Below are 24,608 nucleotides of genomic sequence, written 5' to 3' on the forward strand. Positions count from 1 at the left end.
ATAGATTATAAATTTGTAAATGTTGAACACGCAGTTGTTTTTGGTTCTCCAGCCATTAGTGAAGGCATACTGCTAAGCACAGAGGAGCACTGGGTTATGGGAAAAGTGGTAGACAATGAGGTCATGGCTTTAAAAGGATTTAAGGTATGATCAGGAACCCAGACTGCATACATCAGAAAATGACTAAAGACTAGGGAAGTAGGTAAAAGCAAGGTATACACATTCAAAGAAGTATAAGCGATGAAGGAAAACAAATGTTTAGAATCAGGGGGAAAATGGGCAAAGGACGTTCTTTTTCCAAAGAAGACATACAGATGGCCAACAGGTACAGGAAAAGATGCTCAGCATCACTGATCACTGGGAAAATGGAAATCAAAACCACAGTGAAATATCACGTCACACCTGAAAGATTGGTTGTTATTAAAAAGATAAGAGATAACAAGTGTTTGTGAGGGTATGGGAAAAGGGGAACTCTCATGCACTGTTGATCTGAATGTAAAATGTTACAGTTATTATGGGAAAACAATATGGCAGTTGTCAAAAAATTAAAAATTGAACTACCCTAAGGTCTGGGAATTCTACACTTGTGTATCTAAAGGAATTGAAATCAATATTTCAAAGAGGTATTTGTATTTGCACACACCCATGTTCATAGCAGCATTATTCACAATAGTCAAGATATCAACCAGAGTGTCCATCAAATGGATGAATGAGTAAAGGAGATACCTTTTATGTATACAATGGAATATTATTCAGCCATGAGAGAGAGGGAAATCCTGACATTTGTGACACCATGAATGGAACTTGAGGACATTAAGTGAGATAAATCAGACAGTGAAAGACAAATACTGTATGGTATCACTTAATGCATAATATTAAAAAGCCAAACTCATGAAAGCAGAGAGTAGAATGGTGTCTATCAGGGTCTAGGCTAGGAGGGTAGGGGATTGGGGAGATATTGTTTAAGGGTACAAATTTGCAACTACTAGATAAATAAGTTCTGATTGAATGCATAGCATAGTGATTATAGTCAGCAATACTGCATTATAAACTTTCAAAGTGCTAAGAGAGTAGATCTTAATTGTTTTTACCACAAAAAGAAATGATGGTTATGGGACATGATAGAAGTGTTAACTAACTCTGTGGACATATCATATTGCAATATATAAAATATATCAAACCAACACATCATATACCTTAAACTTACACAATGTTACATGTCAATCATGTCTTAATTTAAAATTAACAAAAAAACTTAGGGAATTTTTATTATCCTCATTTAACAAATAAGGCAACTGAAAGAGCTTAATGTATCCATGGTCTTAGCTAGTGAGTCTCACTGTTAGGACTGTGAGTTCCCAGAAGGCAGGTGCCTCCTTAATTGTCTTTTTAGCCAGCATTTTCTTTTTTTTTTCTAATTTTATTTTATTTTTAAACTTTACATAATTGTATTAGTTTTGCCAAATATCAAAATGAATCCGCCACAGGTATACATGTGTTCCCCATTCTGAACCCTCCTCCCTCCTCCCTCCCCATACCATCCCTCTGGGTCGTCCCAGTGCACTAGCCCCAAGCATCCAGTATCGTGCATCGAACCTGGACTTAGCCAGCATTTTCTAAAACTGTGTAGCACTCAGGGAGCACTTAGAAAATATTGCTGAATGAATGACCAGCACTCACATGTGGAACCTCTGACATCCAACACTAGACTCTTGAGTCTGGACTATACCATGCTTTCATTCATTAAATACTAATTTGTCAGGCATCTATCTACACAATAAGAGACATTGGCTAATTTCTCATTCAATAGTTGCTGCTAAGCTGCTAAGTCACTTCAGTCGTGTCCGACTCTGTGCGACCCCGTAGACGGCAGCCCACCAGGCTCCCCTGTCCCTGGGATTCTCCAGGCAAGAACACTGGAGTGGGTTGCCATTTCCTTCTCCAGTGTATGAAAGTGAAAAGTGAAAGTGAAGTTGCTCAGTCGTGTCCGACTCTTAGGGACCCCATGGACTGCAGCCTACCAGGTTCCTCCGTCCATGGGATTTTCCAGGCAAGAGTACTGGAGTGGGGTGCCATTGCCTTCTCCTCATTCAGTAGTTACTGAGCCCAGTAAGGTACATAGCCTTGTGCTGGGAGTTCATGAAATACTGGGATTTCCGATGCTACTTAAAGGATGAGAATTTGCTAGTGAAGCAGCTGCAGTTCACCAGGTAGACTACACAAAGAGGCACTTAACCCTCTCAGCTAAAGATGACTTGAAGATTGATTCTGCTGAGAGCTTTAAAAGCAAATAAAGAAAATGTGAGAAGTATGACTTCTGAGAAGATTTTTCCCAAGAAAAGACAGAATTGAAAAAGCTTTTTCATCTCATTCTCCACTGGATTTCAGACAGAGGATAGCGCTGTAGTTGAAGACTTGTGGCTCTTATCTTGGTGCCAGTGGCAAACATCTAAAAAAAAAATCAGAAGTTGAAGCTAAGAAAGTAGTATTGTAGAATTGGTTATTAATAAAATACTTAAAGGGAAAATAGCAACTACTATCAGATTATGGGTTTTTTACCACACGAACTACCAATAATGGTTTAGAGAGCAGTAGAGAGTGAAAAAATGTTAATACCCATACTTTAAAAGGGTGTGTATCTATTTCATTTGGAATTTCCTGTTCTAATTGCAGGGTTACTCTTTCTTAAATAAAAATGCCTGGTTTTATATGAATCAGAAAATTGTATTCTTTGAAATTTGTAATTCCTTCATAGCAGTTACTTGTCACCACTCATTTACAGAATTATGGGTTATTTTAAAATTTTATATCATTTTGGAATATATAGTTAAATCTCATTTATTCAAAACTTAACAAAGCAAAACTCATAGGTAACTGGCATACTTTATTCCACTTTATAGCAGACATCTTTTCAAAGTGCAATCTTGGGTATGTTTTAGAGGAAGAACATATTCATTTCAGTTTCATATATTATGAACATTTACATTATAACTTGTGAAATAATAATTGTCTACCTCATAATTTCTCAAAATGTAGTATCTGAAACACCTACATTATTTAAAATGTAACTTTGGAGCTGTAAGGATCTTCTTTTAAAACAAGTACTTTTAACAATCCTTGCACACTCAAATTTGAGAACCACTGGTCTATATTGAGAGACCCTGAATGCTTTTCTCAATGATCAGAGAACAATGAAATTATAGTTTTCTCTTCTTCCTGAGCCAGAAAATAGATTAATACAATTCTAAAAGTGAAAACAAATGGCTTTTCTTTTTAAGCAACTTAATCATTAGTAGGGATTCAATGGTAATCACTGAACATTCCTGTTAATTGAAATTTACCATATATAGAAATGTAAAAGATTGACTAAGTCTTACAAGAATGAGTGCAGTAAACCAGCTGACAACAGTGATAAGGAAAGCTTGAGAGTTCTGCGAACAGCAGCAAGAGGAGCAGCCAACTTTGATAGCATTTGATGTTCTCTTTTTGAATATTTGATGTAAAGTTTCCCCATTTCTAAACTGGAGTAAAGAAACACATGTCGAAACACTACAACACCGTTCCAGTGTTTTGTTAACTTTGTTAAATTATCAAAGTACACTGCTCTCTGCTCCTTCTTGCATGGCACTAAGTGCTATTGGATGTCTTCTTCCTTAAGTCTTGACATTTGGTGCCCACAGCATTTTATAGCCTTGGCAGGTAAAGGTATCTGCACAATAGATCTCATGGTCCTGGGTCTATTCCCTAAGCATTTTGGATTTGACAGAAACTGTCCCCCTTCTCTACAGGGCAGAGATGTAACATTGACATTGATGAGTGTGCCTCCAATCCCTGTCGCAAGGGTGCAACGTGCATCAATGATGTGAATGGTTTCCGCTGTATCTGCCCTGAGGGCCCCCACCATCCCAGCTGCTACTCACAGGTGAACGAGTGCCTGAGCAATCCCTGTGTCCATGGAAACTGTACTGGGGGCCTCACTGGGTGAGTAGCTGTTGTGTATTTATCATTTCTTATTGACCCGTGTCAAGCCAGTTGAGTTTTAGTACTGGCCATACCCTGTAGCAGTTAGTCAGTACTTGAACTGAGACTAGGCTGAAGAGGTCGGTGATCCACATCATAGTCTTCCAAGTCACCACTTCTACCCTGCCTCCCATGACTGAGTAGATGGAAAGTAAGGAGGAATGTTTCATTCCTCATGTGGGTAGTTAGCACATGCGAGGAGTCCAGGGTTATTTTCTGAGTCTTTAGCTGTTGTGCTTTTAGTACTAACTGCAAGATTGTGTTCTAAGGGCTATTCTGTTTGACTTCAGTTCAGTTCAGTTGCTCAGTCGTGTCCGACTCTTTGCGACCTCATGAATCGCAGCACGCCAGGCCTCCCTGTCCATCACCAACTCCCAGAGTTCACTCAGACTCATGTCCATCGAGTCAGTGATGCCATCCAGCCATCTCATCCTCTGTCATCCCCTTCTCCTCCCACCCCCAATCCCTCCAGAATCAGGGTCTTTTCCAGTGAGTCAACTCTTCGCATCAGGTGGCCAAAGTACTGGAGTTTCAGCTTTAGCATCATTCCCTCCAAAGAAATCCCAGGGCTGATCTCCTTTAGAATGGACTGGTTGGATCTCCTTGCAGTCCAAGGGACTCTCAAGAGTCTTCTCCAACACCACAGTTCAAAAGCATCAATTCTTCGGCACTCAGCAACTTTCACATCCACACATGACCACTGGAAAAACCATAGCCTTGACAAGACGGACCTTTGTTGGCAAAGTAATGTCTCTGCTTTTCAATATGCTATCTAGGTTGGTCATAACTTTCCTTCCAAGGAGTAAGCATCTTTTAATTTCATGGCTGCAGTCACCATCTGCAGTGATTTTGGAGCCCAAAAAAATAAAGTCTGACACTGTTTCCACTGTTTCCCCATCTATTTCCCATGAGGTGATGGGACCAGATGCCATGATCTTCGTTTTCTGAATGTTGAGCTTTAAGCCAACTTTTTCACTCTCCTCTTTCACTTTTATCAAGAGGCTTTTTAGTTCCTCTTCACTTTCTGCCATAAGGGTGGTGTCATCTGCATATCTGAGGTTATTGATATTCTTAACCTCCTGCTTAAAGAAAACCCAACTCTGTTTCATAATGATACCAGTGGGTACCACTAAAGTAGAGCTGGTCTCAGCTAGCTAGAGTCTTGGCCCTGATGAAGTGTTCACAGTTGGCAAGCCCCTGCGAGTTGTGTAATGTGTTGGCAGGTAATTTTCTAGAATCACAGAGTATGACGTTTGGTTCCATGAGATAGTCCTGTGCTCTTGCTATGCTTGCCAGAGGATGGGACTTTGGCCAAGATTTAGCATTTGCCATGCTTACAACAGGTGAAAAATGAAGAGTACATTTAGAGGTAAATGGGAAATCAAGTGATTTCTAAGATGAATTAACTCAGTATTCCTGTTTCAGAGTATAGCAGACTTCAAAGCATCCCAACCCATTTACTTTTTTTAAAAAAGAATCACCAGACCGGGAGGCTGTTATCTCCTGATATCACATGCTAAGTGCTAATGGTGTTCAAATTGTGAACAATATGCATACATTTCAGATACCTTCATTTTTGTTCCATTTCTTGCTCAGTACACTTGGTGCTTTCTGGGAGCAGGGTTTCAGGTCAGAACAAACCATGTCTCAGAAGTCAGACATCCCAGGAGCTCTTTGGGGTCACTTAGAGTCTCTGATACTACCCTGCTTTCTGAGTATCTGTTTTACACCAGAAACAAGTGATCTAAGGTTTCTTTATGTTTATTTAGCAGAAAAGAAACTTCAGATTTATCAATGTCAGTGCGTCTTTCAGATTGTCCCAATTTGTTGTACCAACCACTCTTTACATATGTAAGCCCATTATACTTACTTAATTTTTCCAGCATTTTTGTAGGCCAGGAAGCTGTGTTTACTAAATACTCCAGATGGGCCCACATGATTCACAAGGTAACCCAAGTGTAGGTTTGAAGAGGAACAGAAATGAGATTAGCCCACCCAGGAGCTCCTTGATCCTTCATTTCTTCAGAATTTTGTATTTCAACTGTGACTTAATTGTACATTCATATCACAACTGTAACTTATTTCTGTCTTCTTTCAGATACAAGTGCCTCTGTGATGCAGGCTGGGTTGGCATCAACTGTGAAGTGGACAAAAATGAATGTCTTTCTAATCCATGCCAGAACGGGGGAACTTGTGACAATCTGGTGAATGGATACAGGTGCACTTGCAAGAAGGGCTTTAAAGGTGATGCAGAAGTGCATATTTTTATGTCCTTTTTATGCCTTTTTGTTGGTACATACAGCTTGACTCAATTCTTTCTTTCCCCTTTTCCTACTCATTCATATAGCAACCTTAATTTGAGCACTTATTAGTTATAGGGCAGTTGGAGAATAAAAACATAAGTAAATTTAAACATGGATTCTGTTTTCAGACTAGCAAAGAGGTGAGCTATTGAAACAGTACCATTTAAGGTAAGCAACTAGAGCTCCACTCATACAACTTTGGACATTCTGATTGAGTATTCTAATTGTAAGCTCCAGGGTAGGCTTGATTCTGTAATAATTCAAAAGAGATATTAGTAGAAGAATGAAAATCTTGTTTTACTATAATTGTAGCAATAATATCATGGGAGAATCCATGTATTTAAAACCTTTACAGCAAATTCTCTTAAACATTGAGATGTTCTTAGATGATACTTAGTCACCTATGGCCTTCTGGAAAAATGCATAGTAGTGAGTATTGTGTACAAGCACTTTTTGAGTTGTCTCTGTTAAATTTCTCCTGTCACTTTTTTCTTTAACCCTCGAGAGAGAAACCTGTGGGTAAATCATGCATATTTGTACTCCTTGACCCATATGGTCATTTGTTTCACAACTCAAAGTTGTGCCAGGCTACTGTGATAGGTCAGTATGTTTCGGTGTCACTTTATTTGATAACTTGACATTTTTCTAAGATCGTATTTTAGTCATTAACTTTTTGACATTCAGATATATAACATCTGTAAAGAAACTTAGAGATTTAAAAGCACTTTTATTCCTGTGTCTCTTTGAGACTTTCTGATTGACAAAATAAATATCAAAATAGTTCACAATCATATGTCTAGTGATTAACAGAGTACAGTTTGAACTCAGACCTCTATACTCTTAGACCATTATTTTCTTTTTGTACATGGCTATAGTTTCTCAGTCTTAAGACTCTGTGTCAGGCCCTATTGCAGGTATAAAGGTGGTGGCATTTGGTAATATCCTATCCCCATGAATGCTTCCTTACTTTTCTCTTTTTTCATAGTGGGAGTAGATTTTGTGTCTTGGATCAGGGAGAAGAGCTTTGTGACTTCAGAAAGCATCACCACATTGATGGTAGATACTGTGCATTTGAAAAAGTGGGCATAAATCAAGAAGCTTTGATTAACTGTTCAAATATTTTATCCCTCGATAATTTCTAGCCTATTTTTAAGCCCTGACCAGATACTTTGTATAGAAGCCTCCATTTAGATATAGCAGTAGCTTTTTTTTTTACCCTAGTGAACTTCTTGGTCCATTATAAAGAAATTACTTGTATTTGGACATTCATTAAACTTTCAAGCTATTAGAATATGTTGTTCTTCCATTCATTTTTTGATTAAGCAGTTTTACTGACTGACTGTATGTCAGGGACTTTACACTGAAATGAATGAGCAGGTATTTCGGTGGCCTGAAGAAATTAATGCAGTTTCTGAGGTGTTTAATGTTTACTGCTGAGAGCATTGCTTAGTAATTGAGATATTGAGGAGGCTAACAGAAAGTTTCACTGTCTTTGATTTCCCCCCCTTTTTGTGTGCAGGCTATAACTGCCAGGTGAATATTGATGAATGTGCTTCAAATCCATGTCTGAACCAAGGAACCTGCCTTGATGACGTAAGCGGTTATACTTGCCACTGTGTGCTGCCATACACAGGTGAGTCCTGGGGTCCAGCGGCCGGAAGGGATGCTCGGTCTTGTCTTGTCATTCCCAACCTCGGAGTCTCAGAGATGGGGTCTGTGGGGGCAGTGATGCTGCCCTGAGGAATCGCTCCCTGATCACCTTTCCTGCCCTCACTGTCTAGGTCGTCCACTCTGAGAAAACACTGTGGTGGGGATACTTGTTTGCCTTTATTTTTTAGAGTTTGAAAAAAATTGTTTAATTATACATGTCTTGAATTGATACATAGCTGATGGTTTAGTCATTATCTGAATGGACTATATGGCCTGTGCTCTTGGTCTTAGTTTTGCCAACACAACAGCTACCACTTATCGGTCATTTACTATATGCCAGACACTTTATATATTTTGGCGTATTTGCTCTAGTGCTCACGGTAATTCTATAGAGTAGAGGTTCCTATTCCTATCACCATTTTATACATGAGGAAGCTGAGGCAAAGAGAGGTTACTTGCTGAAGGTCACAGAGGTAAGTAGTAAATCTAGGATTTGTCCCTAAGTATTTGAATCCAAAGCTTGTCCTCTTAACTGTCATTCCTCTCCTCGCATTGATTGCCACTGCGTCCTCTGCAGAGAGGCACTGCCCTTGGATGGCGATCACACACAGAAGACATGGATGTGACTTCATTTCGTATCAGGTGACTTTGTTTCAGGTGGTGTTACAGGAGTGTGCTTGGACATTTCTTTGTATTCTCCTGCCTCATTACTGCCGTCTTGTGACTGGTTGTATTTGTATGGCTCACTTGCCTCACGTCATTCATTTAATGGCTTTGCATGTTTCTCCAGTGCCTTGCATGCAGGCAGGAGCATGGCTGAGTTCTTACTCCCCTGGAGTCTTGCCTGTTGATAATAGCTGTTGCTAGTGACTCTAGGCTGTTTAGAGTGGCCAGATGCATGACTCTTTTACCTGAAAGACTTGATACTACATTGCTATCTTTGTCACCTCTTTAGAAGAAACATTCATGCAGACAAACTGCATTTAGCCATCCTGATTGAAAAAATCAAAGTTATTGGAGATCCATAGCTATCCCCAGACAGTCTAAATAACGTCATTCCATAGCAATAGCAATCACGTTTGTTGAAACTGAGCAGATCATATCATTTACAACCATAAAGACTGAGAATTGATGGTAGTAGGGAGATATAAGCAGGTGTCATTATGCTTTGACACATTATAGGCTTATCTGAATGTGACTAAGGTACATAGCTTATTGGGAAAATATTTGCCTTCTTGCTATTCAACACTGTAAGAATATCTGACTATATTCTGGCTGTTGGTTTTTCTACATATTAGGATCTTATTAAAAGAATTTACTATATGTGACCTCTGGGATTTTATTTTAGATATTACAGATTAAAATTTCAGTGCTGAGTGTTGCTATGGGTTCTGAGTGCCATTGAATTAGGCCAGCATGAAGGGAGCTAAGCAATGTTGCCTTTCCTTGTGAACCACTGTTCTGACCAGACACATTAAGAACTTGTTAGGGGAACTTCCCTGGTGATTCAGTGGTTAAAACTTCATATTCCAGTGCAGTGGAAATAGGCTTGATCCCTGGTTGGGAGCTAAGATCCCACTACCTCATGGCCAAAAAGCCAAAACATAAAACAAAAGCAATTTTGTAACAAATTCAAAAAGACTTTAAAAATGGTCCACATTGGATGTCCCTGGTGGTCCAGCAGTTAAGAATCCATTTGCCAATGCGGGGGACACGAGTTCGATCCTTGGTCCAGGAAAATCTCACATGCCTCAAGGCAACTAAGCCCATATTCCGCAACGTCTAAAGCCCATACGCCTAGAGCCCGTGCCCCCAACAGGAGAAGCCCTGCAGTGACAAGCCTACTACCCACTGCAACTAGAGAGTAGCCCCTACTTGCCACAAGGCCCATGTGCAGCCACAAAGACCCAGTGCAGCCGAAAATAAATTAATTCTAAAAATGGTCCTGGGACTTCCCAGGTGGGGCTAGTGGTCAAGAACTTGTCTATCAGTGCAGGAGACATAAGAAACACAGGTTTGATCCCTGCATGGAGAATATCCCCTGAAGAAGGGAAAGGCAACCCATTCCAGTATTCTTTCCTGGAGAATCCCATGAACAGAGGAGCCTGCTGGGCTACAGTCCATGGAGTTGCAAAGAGTTGGACACAACTGAAGCAGCACAAAAAATGGTCCACATCAAAAAGAACCTTTTAAGAAAAGAAAAACTGGTTAGGGACATCAATGAAAAGTTGTGGTAATATTTTTTTCTTTTTGAATGCAAAGTTTTAAGATAAAATTTTAAATTGAGTTAGTTGTAACTTGACCTTATTTATTTTGTTGCAACGTTGTATTAGTTTCAGGTGTATGCTATAGTGATTCAAATATTTAAAGATTATACTCCATTTAGAGTTACTATGAAATAATAGCTGTACTCCCTGTTCTGTATCCATGTGGATTATTTATTTTATGCCTAGTAGTTTCTCTCTTTTAATCCCCCACCTCTACCTTGGCCCTCCCCCTTCCTTCTCCCACTAGTAACCACGGTTTGTTCTCTATACCTGTGAGGCTGTTTCTATTTTATTATATTCATTTGTCTTGTTGTTTAGACTCCACAGATAAGTAATAACATACAGTATTTGTCTTTTCTGTCTGACTTGTTTCACTAATCATAATACCCTCTAAATCCATCCATGATGCAGATGGAAGAATTTCATTCTTTTTTATTTCTGAGTAATATTCTTGTGTATGTGTGTGTGTGAGAGAGAGAGAGAGAAAGAGAGAGTCACAAATCACATCTTTATCCCTTCATTTGTTGATGGATACTTAGGTTGCTTCCATAGCTTGGCTATTATAAATAACCTAATGCTGATTTGAACATTGAGATGCACATATCTTTTTGAATTAGTGTTTTCATTTTCTTCAGATGTATACCAAGGAGTGCAATTGCTGGATGATATTGTAGTTCTGTTTTTAGCTTGAGTAACATCCATACTGTTCACTATGACGGCCGCCCTAGTTTACATTCCAACCAATAGCATCAAGAGTTTCCTTTTCTTCACATCTTTACCAGCATACTTTACTTGTATACTTTTTTGATGATAGCCATTCTGACAATTGTGAGTTGTAATTTGACTTCCAAAACAACGTAATCTCCCTTTTTAAAAAAGTTTTTATTGAAATATAGTTGATTGACAATGTGTTAGTTTGAGGTGTACCGCAAAGTGAACTCTTTGTTTTTGAACTCTTTTTTTAGATTCTTTTTCCATATAGATCATTACAGATTATTGAATAGAATTCCCTGTGCTATATAATAGGTCCTTATCGGTTATCTGTTTTATATACAGTAGTGTGTATATATCAATCCCAGTCTCTACTTCATCCCTCCCCTCCCCTTGGTAACCATGGGGTTGGTTTCTACATCTGGAACTCTGTTTCTGTTTTGTAACCAAGTTCATTTGTATGCTTTTTTTAGATGCCAGCTGTAAGTGATATCGTGGTATTTGTCTTTGTCTGACTTATTTCACTCTGTATGACAATCTCTAGGTCCATCTATGTTGCTGCAAATGGCATTATTTCGTTCATCTTTAAGGCTGAATAATATTCCACTGCATATATATGCCACATCTTTTTAATCCATTCCTCTGTTGATGGGCATTTAAACTGCTTCAATGTCTTGGCTGTTACAAATACTGATGTGATAAACACTGGGGTACATGTATCTTTTAGAATTATGATTTTCTATGGTTATATGCCCACGAGTGAAATTGCTGGATCATAAGGTAGCTCTGTTTTTACTTTTTTAAGGAACTTCCATGTTGTTCTCAATAGTGGCTTTACCATCTTACATTCTCACCAACAGTGTTGGAGTGTTCCATTTCTCTATACCCTCTCCAGCATTTATTGTTTGTAGATTTTTTGATGATAGCCTTTCTGACAGGTGTGAGGTGATGCCTCATTATAGTTTTGATTTGTATTTCTCTAATAATTAGTGATGTTGAGCATCTTTCCACGTGCTTTTTTAGCCATCTGTATGTCTTTAGAGAAATGTCTCTTCAGATCCTCTGCCCATTTTTTGATTGCAGTAGTTTTTTTTTTTTTTTTGATTGAGATGCATAAGCTGTTTGTATATTTTGGAAATTTGCCCTTGTCAGTTGCTTCATTTGCAAATATTTTTTCCCATTCTGAGGGTTGTCTTTTCATTTTGTTTTCTGGTTTCCTTTGTGTACAAAAGCTTTTAGGTTTAATTAGGTCCCATTTGTTTGTTTCTGCTTTCAGTTTCATTACTCTGGGAAAGTGAAAGTGAAAGTCACTCAGTCGTGTCTGATTTTTTGCCACCCCATGGACTATACAGTCCATGGAATTCTCCAGGCCAGAATACTGGAGTGGGTAGCCTTTCCCTTCTTCAGGGGATCTTCCCAACCCAGGGATGGAACCCAGGTCTCCCACATTGCAGGTGGATTCTTTACCAGCTGAGCCACAAGGGAAACCCAAGAATACTGGAGTGGGTAGCCTATTCCTTCTCCAGCGGATCTTCCTAATCCAGGAATTGAACCAGGGTCTCCTGCATTGCAGGCGGATTCTTTACCAACTGAGCTATCAGGGAAGTCTTACTTTAGGAGGTGGATCAAAAAAATCTTGCTGTGATTTATGTCAGAGAGTGTTTTTCCTATATTTTTCTCTGAGAGTTTTATAGTATCCGGCCTTACACTTAGATCTTTAATCCATGTTGAGTTTATTTTTATGTATAATGCTGAGAGTGTTCTAATTTCATTTGTTTACATATCAGTTCAGTTCAGTCGCTCAGTCGTGTCCAACTCTTTGCAACCCCATGAATCGCAGCACACCAGGCCTCCCTGTCCATCACCAACTCCCGGAGTTCACACAGACTCATGTCCATCGAGTCAGTGATGCCATCCAGCCATCTTATCCTCTGTCATCCCCTTCTCCTCCTGCCCCCAATCCCTCCCAGCATCAGAGTCTTTTCCAATGAGTCAACTCTTCGCATGAGGTGGCCAAAGTATTGGAGTTTCAGCATCATTCCTTCCAAAGAAATCCCAGGGCTGATCTCCTTCAAAATGGACTGGTTGGATCTCCTTTCAGTCCAAGGGACTCTCAAGAGTCTTCTCCAACACCGCAGTTCAAAAGCATCAATCAGCTGTCCAGTTTTTTTCTCAGCACCACGTATTGACAAGACTGTCTTTTCTCCATTGTATATTCTTGCCTCCTTTGTCATAGATTTGGTGACAGTAGTGTGTGGGTTTATTTCTGGGCTTTCTGTCCTGTTCCATTGATCTATATTTCTGGTTTTGTGCCAGTACCATACTGTTTTGATAACTGTAGTTTTGTAGTATAGTCTGAAGTCAGGGAACCTGATTCCTCCAGCTCCATTTTTCATTCTCAAGATTTCTTTGGCTATTTGTGGTGTTTTGTGTTTCCATGCAAATTGTAAATTTTTTTGTTCTAATTCTGTGAAAAATGCCATGGGTAATTTGATAGGGATTGCATTGAATTTGTTAGATTGCCTTGGGTAAAATAGTAATTTCCCAATTGAAAAACATGGTCTATCTCTCCATCTGTTTGTTCATCTTTGATTTCTTTCATCAATATTTATAGTTTTCTGCATACAAGTGTTTTGCCTCCTTAGATAGGTTTATTCCTAGGTACTTTATTCTTTCTAATATAACGGTAGATGGGATTGTTTCCTTGATAATGTTTCTGAGCTTTCTTGTTAGTGTCTAGAAATACATATTTCTGTGTATTAATTTTGTATCCTGTAACTTTACCAGATTCATTGATGAGCTATAATAGTTTTCTGATAGTGTCTTTAGGGTTTCTTTATGTATCATATCATGTTACCTGCAAACAGTGACAGTTTTACTTCTTTTTTTTCAGTTTTGGTTCCTTTTATTTCTTCTCTGATTGCTGTGGCTAGAACTTCCAAAACTATGTTGAATAAAAGTGGCGAGAGGACATCCTTGTCTTATTCCTGATTTTAGAGAAGATGCTTTCAGTTTTTCACCATTGAGAATGATTTTTGCTAGGAGTTTGGTGTATATGGCTTTTATTATGTTGAGGTGGATTCCCATTATGCCCACTTTCTGGAGAGTTTTTGTCATAAAGGAATGTTGAATTTTGTCAGAAGCTTTTTCTGCAGCTATTGAGATAATCTTATGGCTTTTCTTCTTCAATTTGTTGATGTGGAGTATCACATTGATTTGCAGATATTGAAAAATCCTTGCATCCCTGGGATAAATCCCATCTGGTCCTGGAGTTTTGTTTGTTGAAAGATTTTTAATCACAGTTTCAATTTCAGTTCTTGTGACTGGTCTGTTTATATTTCTCCTTGGTTTATTCTTGGAAGTTTGTACCTTTTTATGAATTTATGCCTTTGTTTTAGGTGGTTCATTTTATTGGTGTATAGTTTCTTATAGTAGTCTTTTATGATCCTTTGCATTTCTATGGTGTTCATTGTAGCTTCTTTTTTTTCATTTCTGTTTTATTGATTTGAGTCCTCTTTTTTCTTGATGACTCTGACTAAAGGTTTATCAATTTTGTTTATCTTCGCGGAGAGCCAACTTTTAGTTTCATTGATTTTTGCTGTTTTCTTTGTCTCTATTTCATTTGTTTTTTTTGTCTGATCTTTATGATTTCTTTCCTTCTACTTACTTGGAAGTTTATCTATTCTTCTTTCTCTAGTTGCTTGGTGTTGTGTTTGGAAAAGATGCTGGATATGATTTCTGTTTTCTTAAATATACTGAGGTTTGATTTGTGATCGAAGTTGCTATCTATCCTGGAGAATGTTTCCTGTGCACTTGAGAAGAAAGTGTGTTCTGCTGCTTTTGGATGAAATGTCTTATAAATAACAATTAAGTCTATCTGGTCCAATGTGCCACTTAAGGCTTATATTTACGTATTAATTTTCTATCTGGATGATCTGTCCATTGGTATAATGGGTGTTAAAGGTCCCCACCATTATTGTGTTGCTGTCGATTTCAGCTTTTGTGGCTGTTAGCATTTGCTTTGTATACTGAAGTGCTCCTGTGCTGGGTGCCTATATATTTGCAATTGTTATATTGTCTTGGATTGATCCCTTGATCATTATGTAGTGTCCTCCCTTGTCTTTGGTAACAGTCTTTATTTACAGTCTGTTTTGTCTGATATAAGATTGCTACCCTAGCTTTCTTTTGATTTCCATTTGCGTGTATTATCTTTTCTCATCCCATTACTTTTATTCTGTGTGTGTGTCCTTAGGTCTGAAGTGGGTCTCTTGTAGACAGCATATATGTGGGTCCTGTTTTTGCTGCCATTCAGCCAGTCTGTGGCTTTTGGTTGAAGCATTTAATCCATTTACATAAATATTGATATGTATATTCCTATTGCCATTTTTTTAAATTTGAGGGGTGTTTTTTTAGGTCCCTTTTTTTTTCTTTTCCTCTTTTGTTCTCTTCTCTTGTGTTTCCTGCCTAGAGAATTAATTTCCCTTAGTATTTGTTGTAAAGCTGGTTTGGTGGTGCTGAATTCTCTTAGTTTTTGCTTGTCTGTAAAGTTTTTGAGTCTCTGTCAAATTGGAATGAGAACCTTGCTGGGTATTCTTGATTGTAGGTTTTCCCCTTTTGTCACTTTAAATATATCATGCCACTCCCTTCTGGCCTGCAGAATTTTTGCTCAAAAATCAGCTTTTGGGGATGGGGATTCCCTTATATGTTATTTGTTGTTTTTCCCTTGTTGCTTTAAATACTTTTTCTTTGTATTTAATTTTTGTTAGTTTGATTAATGTGTGTCTTGACATGTTTCTCCCTGGGTTTATCCTCTATGGTACTATCTGTGCTTCCTGGACTTGGGTGACCACTTTCTTTCTCATTTTAGGGAAGATTTCAACTATAATCTCTTCAAATATTTTCTCAGGTTCTTTTTCTTCTTTTTAGACCCCATAATTTAAATATTGGTGCATTTAATGTTTTCCCAGAGGTCTCTGAGACTGTCTTCATTTCTTTAAAAAAAAAAAAAACATTACTTATTTATATATTTCATATTGACTTTTTTGGTCCACACCCTGCAGCATGCGGGATCTTAGTTTCCCAAGCAGAGATTGAATCTTTGCCCCCTGCAGTAGAAGTGTGGAGTCTTAACCACTGGGCTGCCAGGAAAGTCCCTGTCCTCATTTCTTTTCATTCTTTTTTCTTTCTTCTGTTTCACCACAGAGATTTCCACCATCCTGTCTCCCAGGTCACTTATCCCTTCTTCTGCCTCAGCTATTCTGCTGGTGATTCCTTCTAGTGTATTTTTCATCTCAGTTCTTGTATTTGTCTCTATTTGTGTGTTCATTAGTTCTCCCAGGTCTTTGTTGAACATTTTTTGTATCTTCTTGATCTGTGCCTCCATTCTTTTTCTGAGATCTTGGGTCATTTTACTATCATTATTCTGGATTGTTTTTCAGGTGGATTGACTGTATCCTCTTTATTTAGTTGTTCTTTTAGATTTTTATTTTGCAGGGACCTCTCCATACCTTCAACTCCCCACGAGGGGTGCAGGTATCATCCTGCTTCCTTGCCTTCTTTTTTTCAACCTACCCATGATGTGGGGATCTTTCTTGTCCTTTTAGGTGTCCAAGGTCCTCTGCTAGTGTTCAGCAGGTGCTGTGTGGGAACTGCTTCATGTGTAGATGTATTCTTGATACATTTGTGGGGAGAGAGAAACTCCATGTCCTCCTACTCCTCCACCATCTTGGAAAAAACCCATCTCCTTTTAATAAAAATATTCTTTTAATTTTTTTCTGGAATCTTATATTCAGTATACTAAGGTAGGAAATGTTGGTGGGCAACTATTAATGTCATGTTTTGATGTTGAAATAAAGAGAGATGTTACTAGACAATTGGTATAACTTCACTGGTTTCCACCTCTGATGGCCTTCTGATCAACCCCATTGCCTTCTAGAACAGGCCTGCAGAGGTTTAAGAATAGGAGGCTGTGTTGTTAACTCTGCAAGGTGGATCTATGTCGCTAAGCTTCTGAGTAGCTGAATCTTAGCTACGAAGATGCAAAAACTCTCACACCTGATTGATGTCAGTTTCTAAATCCACATAACCACTTGTGATAATAATGTGAAGATGATAGCAGCCCAGCAGTTGTTGAGTACTTACTCCATGTGCTGGGCCCTATGCTAATAAGAACTTTGTAAACATTTTTTCATTTAATCCACAAAAAGCGTCTATGAGTTACATACCATCCTAATTCCCATCTTGTTTATGTGGAAGCTCAGAGAATGTAACTTGCCTGAGATCACACTGTGAGTTATCCCATCAGATCCAAGACACAAAGGTCCGTAGGTCTCTCGGATCACAAAACTTATTCATTACATTAGATCTGAATTTGGAAAGCATCCTTTGGTATAGAATTTGGGGAAATCTCAGTTCCTTGGACTTCTTCTCTATAATAAACTCTGTCATTTGATTTACAGGCAAGAACTGTCAGACCGTATTGGCTCCCTGTTCCCCAAACCCTTGTGAGAATGCTGGTGTTTGCAAAGAGGCACCAAATTTTGAGAGTTACTCCTGCCTGTGTGCTCCTGGCTGGCAAGGTAACAGAGTCAGAATGTAGAAACTAAGAGCGTTTAACAGAGTGATCTGGTTATTTGATGACATGGAGGATCTATCTTTTGAGGCTTGCCCTTTTTTATCAAGAACACAGGCCTTGTGTAAAAGCTGAAGCTGCTAACTGGAATGTTTTAGAAAGACTTTCCATTTTACGTGTCTTTGCCGCCCCCTGGTGGCTAGAAGACTCCAACCAGAGTCTGAAACTATGATGTTCTATGTAGAATTTTAGCATCTGGGCGGCAGCTTGTTGGGGGCACAGAAACCTGAAGGGACTTCCCAAAGCAGGAGACCAAACAGAATATATTTGCAGTAGCCCCACCAACCCCAGCTAAAGCTCAGCCCCCACATAAATTTCTGTGTGGGAATCGATTTCCAAAGACTGGACCGTTCATTGCCCCTTTGTTTCCAGGTCAGCGGTGTACCATCGACATTGATGAGTGTGTCTCCAAGCCCTGCATGAACCACGGTCTCTGCCATAACACCCAGGGCAGCTACATGTGTGAATGTCCTCCAGGCTTCAGTGGCATGGACTGTGAGGAGGACATTGATGACTGCCTTGCCAGTGAGTGCGCCAGCCTGCTCCTGAGCCCCTGGGGGAGAGCAGAGCCAAGGGAGCAGAGGAGGACTTGGTGGGGCACTTGCCTCTCGGTGGTGAGGCTGGCCATCCAATAGTGTATCACCTGTCTTTAGTCTTCGTATTTTAAAAATCTTCATTTTGAAGCTAGTGGCTTTAGGAGTTAATACACGGGAGTCACTTTTAAGCATTGCCTTACTGATTTTTGTACATTGTCAAAGTGGGGACAATGCTATGAAAGCTTCTAATAAAAAGCAGATCTCTTGAAGTGTAATTAAGTATACAACACACTGCCAGTATTTAAATGAACCAGTCCAGTAAGTTTTGACATATGACAACTCAAACCGGTATTTGAGATACTGATCACATTCATCCCCCTGAATGTATTTCGTCTCCTGTAACTTAACCCTCCTTTCTACTTTCCTGTCTCAGGCAACTAGGGATCTACCTCTGTCACTGTAGATTTGTGTGAATTTTTTTACAATTTTATTTTTCTCTGAGAGCTCTACTTGGCACTGTACATCTTAAGGGAATCTTTTCATTCTGACTGATATGAATGTGAACTGTGCTCAGCCTTGTGTAAACTTTAGGGATTGTTCTGCCTACTTCTTTCTAGTGGTTCCTTACCCAACTTCAGTAGTTTCAACATACGAATGTGATGCACTTATCAGTACAGTCATCTCTCAGTATCTGAGGGTATTGGTTCTAGGACCCCCTGTGGATACTAAAATCTGCAGATGCTCAAGTCCCTTATATAATACAGTGTAGTATTTGCATATAACCTATGCACATCCTCTTGTATACTTTAAATCATTTCTTAATTACTTGTAATACCTAATGCAGTGTAAGTGCTATGTAAATATTTGCTGGTACATGGCAAATTCAAGTTTAGCCTTTTGGAACTTTCTGGGATTAAAAAAAAATTTTTTTTCTGTCCTTGGTTGGTTGAATCCATGATTGTGGAACACATGAATATGGGGGGCCACTTGTATTCAGTTACTTGTGTGGTGATTAAATCATTAAACTTCAAACAAGCTTATCATAGTGCATCCAGAGTAATGGCATCTTATTCACAGCATGTATCATTTCAGATTATCATATGGATGGCACTATACTAGGGGCTGACAGTGCCAATGTAAATAAAACCTTACATTTATGAAACTCATAGTCTCTTAGGAAATAAAGACAGATAGACAAATAATTTCAACATTATATGACTAATGGTGAAAAAAAACATATCCAAGGTACAACTGATGGAGAAATTTAAGGAAGTGGGATCAAACTATTTGGATTCCTTTCCCACATGAATTAGTATATAAAATTTCTACTATTTAAACATTTTTTCCTATTTGAAGTAGGACTAACAATATTTGCAACTAGTTTTAAATTATTCAGTGAATTACTGTGAGTTGCTTGAAAGGAACTGTGGAAATTACAGTAGCTGTGTAGTGTTATGTATAAGAAGGGATAATATGACTTCTAGAGTTGTTCCAGTAGAGACTGCAAATGAACCTTAGAATGAAATTAGTCTAATAGATGACTAAGGTATAAATATCTCTCTTATAAAATAAGGGCTGCATTATCCACCTGGTGTTTAGTTTTCTCTTTATGTTTATGACCTGTCTTGTAATTATATTTCAAGTTCCTTAAGACCAGGAGCCACATCTTACCTTTCTTGTTCCGATTCGAGTGCCTTCTGTGTTGCAGAGGACTGTGCTATGATAATAGCTCAAAATTTCTTGATTAACTGCTATGACTGTAAAGTGTTCTCTAAGATCAAACTACATGATGTTTAAAATTTAAAAATGCTCGTTTCCTAGTTGTATGTAAATCTAAAAAACAACAAACAAAAACAAGAAAAGGAAGAAAGGAAGAGAGGGAGGGAAAAGAAAAGGTTGATCAGCACAAGGGGACTAATTAATATCTATCCCATCCCTAGTTTTATGAGTATTAATTTTGCAAGACAGTGATACATGTAAAGTTCTTTCCAGCTATTAAACAGATTCTTACTAAGAATCTCAGATAAGTGTTACTATATTCATTTATGTAATTGGAGGAGTCAGGGAAAAATAGATGTAAAGAAAAGTCAGAATTGTTACTGTTGTTAGTGTGGCTCAGTTCAGGGTACTCACCTTTATGAGTCTAAGGTTAAATGGATGCTGCTGTTCAGAGTTCTAATTCTTGTGTACAATGGCTTAGATCCTTGCCAGAATGGAGGTTCCTGTGTAGATGGAGTGAATACTTTCTCCTGCCTGTGCCTTCCGGGCTTCACTGGGGATAAATGTCAGACAGACATGAATGAGTGTCTGAGTGAGCCCTGTAAGAACGGAGGAACCTGCTCTGACTATGTCAACAGTTACACCTGCAAGTGCCCGGCGGGATTTGATGGAGTCCACTGTGAGAACAACATTGACGAGTGCACTGAGAGGTGAGCAGCCCATGTCCTCAGGCAACAGTGTCTAATGGGAAAAGGGAGAGAGGGGAGGAACCTACAGAGTACTATACTGGGATTGAGGGGCCGCATGAGGCATCGCCTAGGATCCCACCACACAATCATCTCATATTTTATTGTTTCTAATTCCTTGTGGACATCTAGTTACAAGTTTAAGGCAGAGGTTGAAAAACAGTGAGATGTTCAGTTCAGTCGCTCAGTCGTGTCCGACTCTTTGCGACCCCATGAACTGCAGCACGTCAGGCCTCCCTGTCCCTCACCAACACCCAGAGTCCACCCAAACCCATGTCCATTGAGTCAGTGATGCCATCCAACCACCTCTGTCGTCCCCTTCTCCTCCTGCCCTCAATCTTTCCCAGCATCAGGGTCTTTTCAAATGAGTCATCTCTTCACATCAGGTGGCCAGAGTATTGGAGTTTCAGCTTCAACGACAGTCCTACCAATGAACACCCAGGACTGATCTCCAAGGATAGACTGCTTGGATCTCCTTGCAGTTCAGGGACTCTCAAGAGTCTTCTCCAACATGACAGTTCAAAAGCATCAATTCTTCAGTGCTCAGCTTTCTTTATAGTCCAACTCTCACATCCGTACATGACCGCTGGAAAAACCATAGCCTTAACTAGACAGACCTTTGTTGGCAAAGTAATGTCTCTGCTTTTTTAAAGTGAGATGAATCATCATTTATTTCTTACATAGGAAACAGAAAGAGCTATAATTCTATATCATCTCCTTTTGGTCTCTTGTTAATTTCAGTTGACAAAAAAATTCTGTTTCTTTACAGATTTGTCATCCCTCTTTAAGTAATTTCTGGGAGGTTTGATTCTTTTTTTATTATCAACAAATTTGTTCTTTTTCTCTTCCATAAAGAAATATAGAATCAAGAGCTATTTATTTGATACGTTCCTTATAAATTAAATTGACTTAGAGATAAAATGAAATGTGATACATGGAGAGCTACAGAAGGGCTGGATAAAACCTGGAAGCCTTCACTTTCTCTTGGAGTCTCTAATAAGCTCAGACTTTTAAATATTCCTCAGATCTTTTTGATTGTGGAAAGGAAGCTGAGACTCATGCTGATTGGTGCCCATTTTAGTTTGGAAAAAAGGAAAGTTTACTGGATATAGGAGTTTGGGGTGCTCAGGAGTATTTCCTTCTGTAATATCTTAGATGTGAGGAACCTCACTTTTAAAACAGCAGGTCAGAGGATCCAGATTATCTAGCTGATGTTGTTCTTTCTGTGTGCTTCTCAGCTCCTGTTTCAATGGTGGCACGTGTATCGATGGGATTAACTCCTTCTCTTGCTTGTGCCCTGTGGGCTTCACTGGTTCCTTCTGCCTCCATGAGATCAATGAATGCAACTCTCATCCATGCCTGAATGAAGGAGTATGTGTTGATGGCCTGGGTACCTACCGCTGTATCTGCCCATTGGGCTACACTGGAAAAAACTGTCAGGTAATTAGATTTCATCCCATTCATTCAGCTCCCGCAGAATTGTTGAATGTTACATCTGTTCCTTTCCTAGGCAAAATAAGCCCCACCTAAAAGAGAAAATTCGGGGTCTTAGGAATGTACCCAAAATAAATCTGGACAGCTTCTTAATTATACTTCTAAGATAACTAAGTTAATCTAAGTTCTTAGATAACTTCTAAGAACTACCAACTTCTTAACCTGGTAGATTCCAAAATGGTGATACTGGCAAGATTATATGGGTTAACACACATTAAATTGTTACAGCAGGCTAACCTAGAGCTGCAGAAAGTGCATATGGGAAATAAGCACATTGATATCATTTAGGAAATACAGAAAGGGAAATAAAGAACAATCAAAATAAAGTTTTTAAAATTCAGATACAACATCTAAGGGGATAATGATAATTATGCAGTCTCAAAACCAAACTATTCACATGTCTTTCAAATTCAAATATTTAATATTCATTTTCATAGACTCTTAGGATAGAAGGACCCCTCAGAGCCTGCTAGTCTAGCCTTTCATGAAAGAATAAATTGAGCCTGAGAGGGTCAAAGTAACTTTTCTAAGGTTGCACCCCAAACAGCATTGTGTTTAATTTTATGCAGTTTTACCTCTCAAACAATGATGGAATGATAGAATATCATACCAGCAGTCCAAAGAATTTAGAAATAAATGCCCAAATGTAACTAGCCTTTCAGAGTACACTTCAGTGAAGCTTTGGCTGTATTGGACATGCAGATAAGCACCTCTGCATATTAAACAGCTTACTGCTGATTCTCTGGATCAGGAGGCTATTCTTCATGGGGCTTCTGCTGTTCTCACAGCATGGTGGCCCTCTGCCCTTCCCCCTCTTTCACAAATGGTCAGTGTTGTGAGTACAGCCTTCCTCTCTCCAGGAGCCAGGCCACCACATGTGAGTTTTGGAGAAGGTGCTAGTCCACTTGCACCCTTTGCCTCTTGCTTTTCAGACGCCTGAGTTTCTCCCATCAAAATAAGTTCTTTGTTTTGTGGATAGATTCATTTGTGCCGTATTTTGGGTTCCACACATGTGATAGCATGGTTTTTCCCTCTCTGACTTGACTTGACTTACTATGATAATTTCGGGTTCAACCCATGTTGCTGCAGATGGCCTGGTTTCATTCTAGTAGGAGTCCATTTTATGTGTGTGCCGCATTTTCTTTATTCATCTGTCTGTGGGCATTTAGGTTGTCTCTGTGTCTCGGCTGTTGTGAATAGTGCTGCTAGTGGTGCTGTCAACATGCAGGGGTGGGTGAGCAGCAGGGTCCTGCTGTGTAGCACGGGTGACTGTAGTCAGCATCCTGTGATAAGCCATAATAGAAAAGATTATTAAAAAAAAGAGTGTCTGTATGTGTAGAACTGAGTAACTTTGCTGTGCAATAGAGATTAGCACAGCATTATAAATCAACTGTACTTCAATAAAAAAGTTTTTATTTTTTACTAACAGTAAAAAAGTAAGCTTTTTGACAGTTTTAGGTTTATTAACAGGCTTTAAGCCTTTAAATCCTGAACTTATATTCACCACAGACAGATTTGATCAAGCCCATGTGATTTCTCACTCAGGAGTAGCACACAGAAGCTGTGGACCTATCTGACAGCTTTAACTCTCTTTCTAGCCCTACCAGGTAGCCATGTTTCTAGACATAAGCGTGATGTAGGGAATAACTTAACTAATTAAATGCCTCAAATTCTTAAACTTATCTGGTAAGAATTTTTGAAGAGCAGAGCTAAAAGAATTAGACTGTATAAAATGATTAGCTTATCTGGGGACAGTGAATCTAAGTTTAAGGCTTGGGTGAGGGCTCCTTTTTTTTATTAATTAGTGTGCTTTCCTTTGAGTTCTTCAAGTGCAGTGTAACTTTTTTTCATTCCTGGTGTCTGAATGCTGATATATGTGTCTGCCTCTGTTTCAGACCCTGGTGAACCTCTGTAGTCGGTCTCCATGTAAAAACAAAGGTACTTGCATTCAGGATAAAGCAGAGTCGCGGTGCCTGTGTCCGTCTGGATGGGCTGGTGCTTACTGCGATGTTCCCAGTGTCTCCTGTGAGGTGGCGGCCTCCCACAGAGGTGAGCTCTGCCCCCCAAGACTCAAGGGTCAGTCCATGAAGTGCTGACTAACGAGCAGCACTGTAGGGCAAGAGTTGTTATTGTGGGAGGAGAGGGAAGGGCAGATGGGAATGAATGGGCAAGACTCTGGAGAAAGGGTCTGAAATGGAAGGCGAAGGGCAGGAGAGCAAGTTAGAGATTCCAAAAAGGAATGTACTTGACGTGGAAGGAAGGCATGTTCCACTTTCAGCACTTGTTTATTTTTTTAATGTATTTATTTTTAATTGAAGGATAATTGCTTTACAGTACTGTATTGGTTTTTGCCACACAGCAACATGAGTCAGCCATAAGTATACATATGCCCCCTCCCTCTTGAACCTCTCTGCCACGTCCCACCTCATCCCACAATTCTACGTTGCCACAAAGCCCCATTTTGAGTTCCCGAGTCATACAGCAAATTCCCACTGGCTACCTGGTTTACACATAGTAGTGTTTGTGTTTCC

The 24,608-nt window shown here is 39.2% G+C and overlaps 1 protein-coding gene across 3 annotated transcripts in view; it reads left to right on the forward strand.

The window, feature by feature from the left end:
• NOTCH2 (notch receptor 2) overlaps positions 1–24,608 on the forward strand; it is a 208,282-nt gene that overhangs the window by 161,520 nt on the left and 22,154 nt on the right. For all 3 annotated transcript variants that reach the window (XM_019956709.2, XM_070785817.1, XM_019956708.2), the window contains exons 13-20: positions 3,789–3,981; positions 6,119–6,264; positions 7,843–7,956; positions 17,410–17,529; positions 17,955–18,107; positions 20,319–20,547; positions 21,822–22,023; positions 23,973–24,126. In XM_019956709.2, the coding sequence (XP_019812268.2) occupies positions 3,789–3,981; positions 6,119–6,264; positions 7,843–7,956; positions 17,410–17,529; positions 17,955–18,107; positions 20,319–20,547; positions 21,822–22,023; positions 23,973–24,126 (1,311 nt within the window). The remainder of the gene's footprint in view (positions 1–3,788; positions 3,982–6,118; positions 6,265–7,842; positions 7,957–17,409; positions 17,530–17,954; positions 18,108–20,318; positions 20,548–21,821; positions 22,024–23,972; positions 24,127–24,608) is intronic.

The sequence above is a fragment of the Bos indicus genome, chromosome 3 (assembly GCF_029378745.1).
Source record: "Bos indicus isolate NIAB-ARS_2022 breed Sahiwal x Tharparkar chromosome 3, NIAB-ARS_B.indTharparkar_mat_pri_1.0, whole genome shotgun sequence".
Classification (NCBI taxonomy): Eukaryota; Metazoa; Chordata; class Mammalia; order Artiodactyla; family Bovidae; genus Bos; species Bos indicus.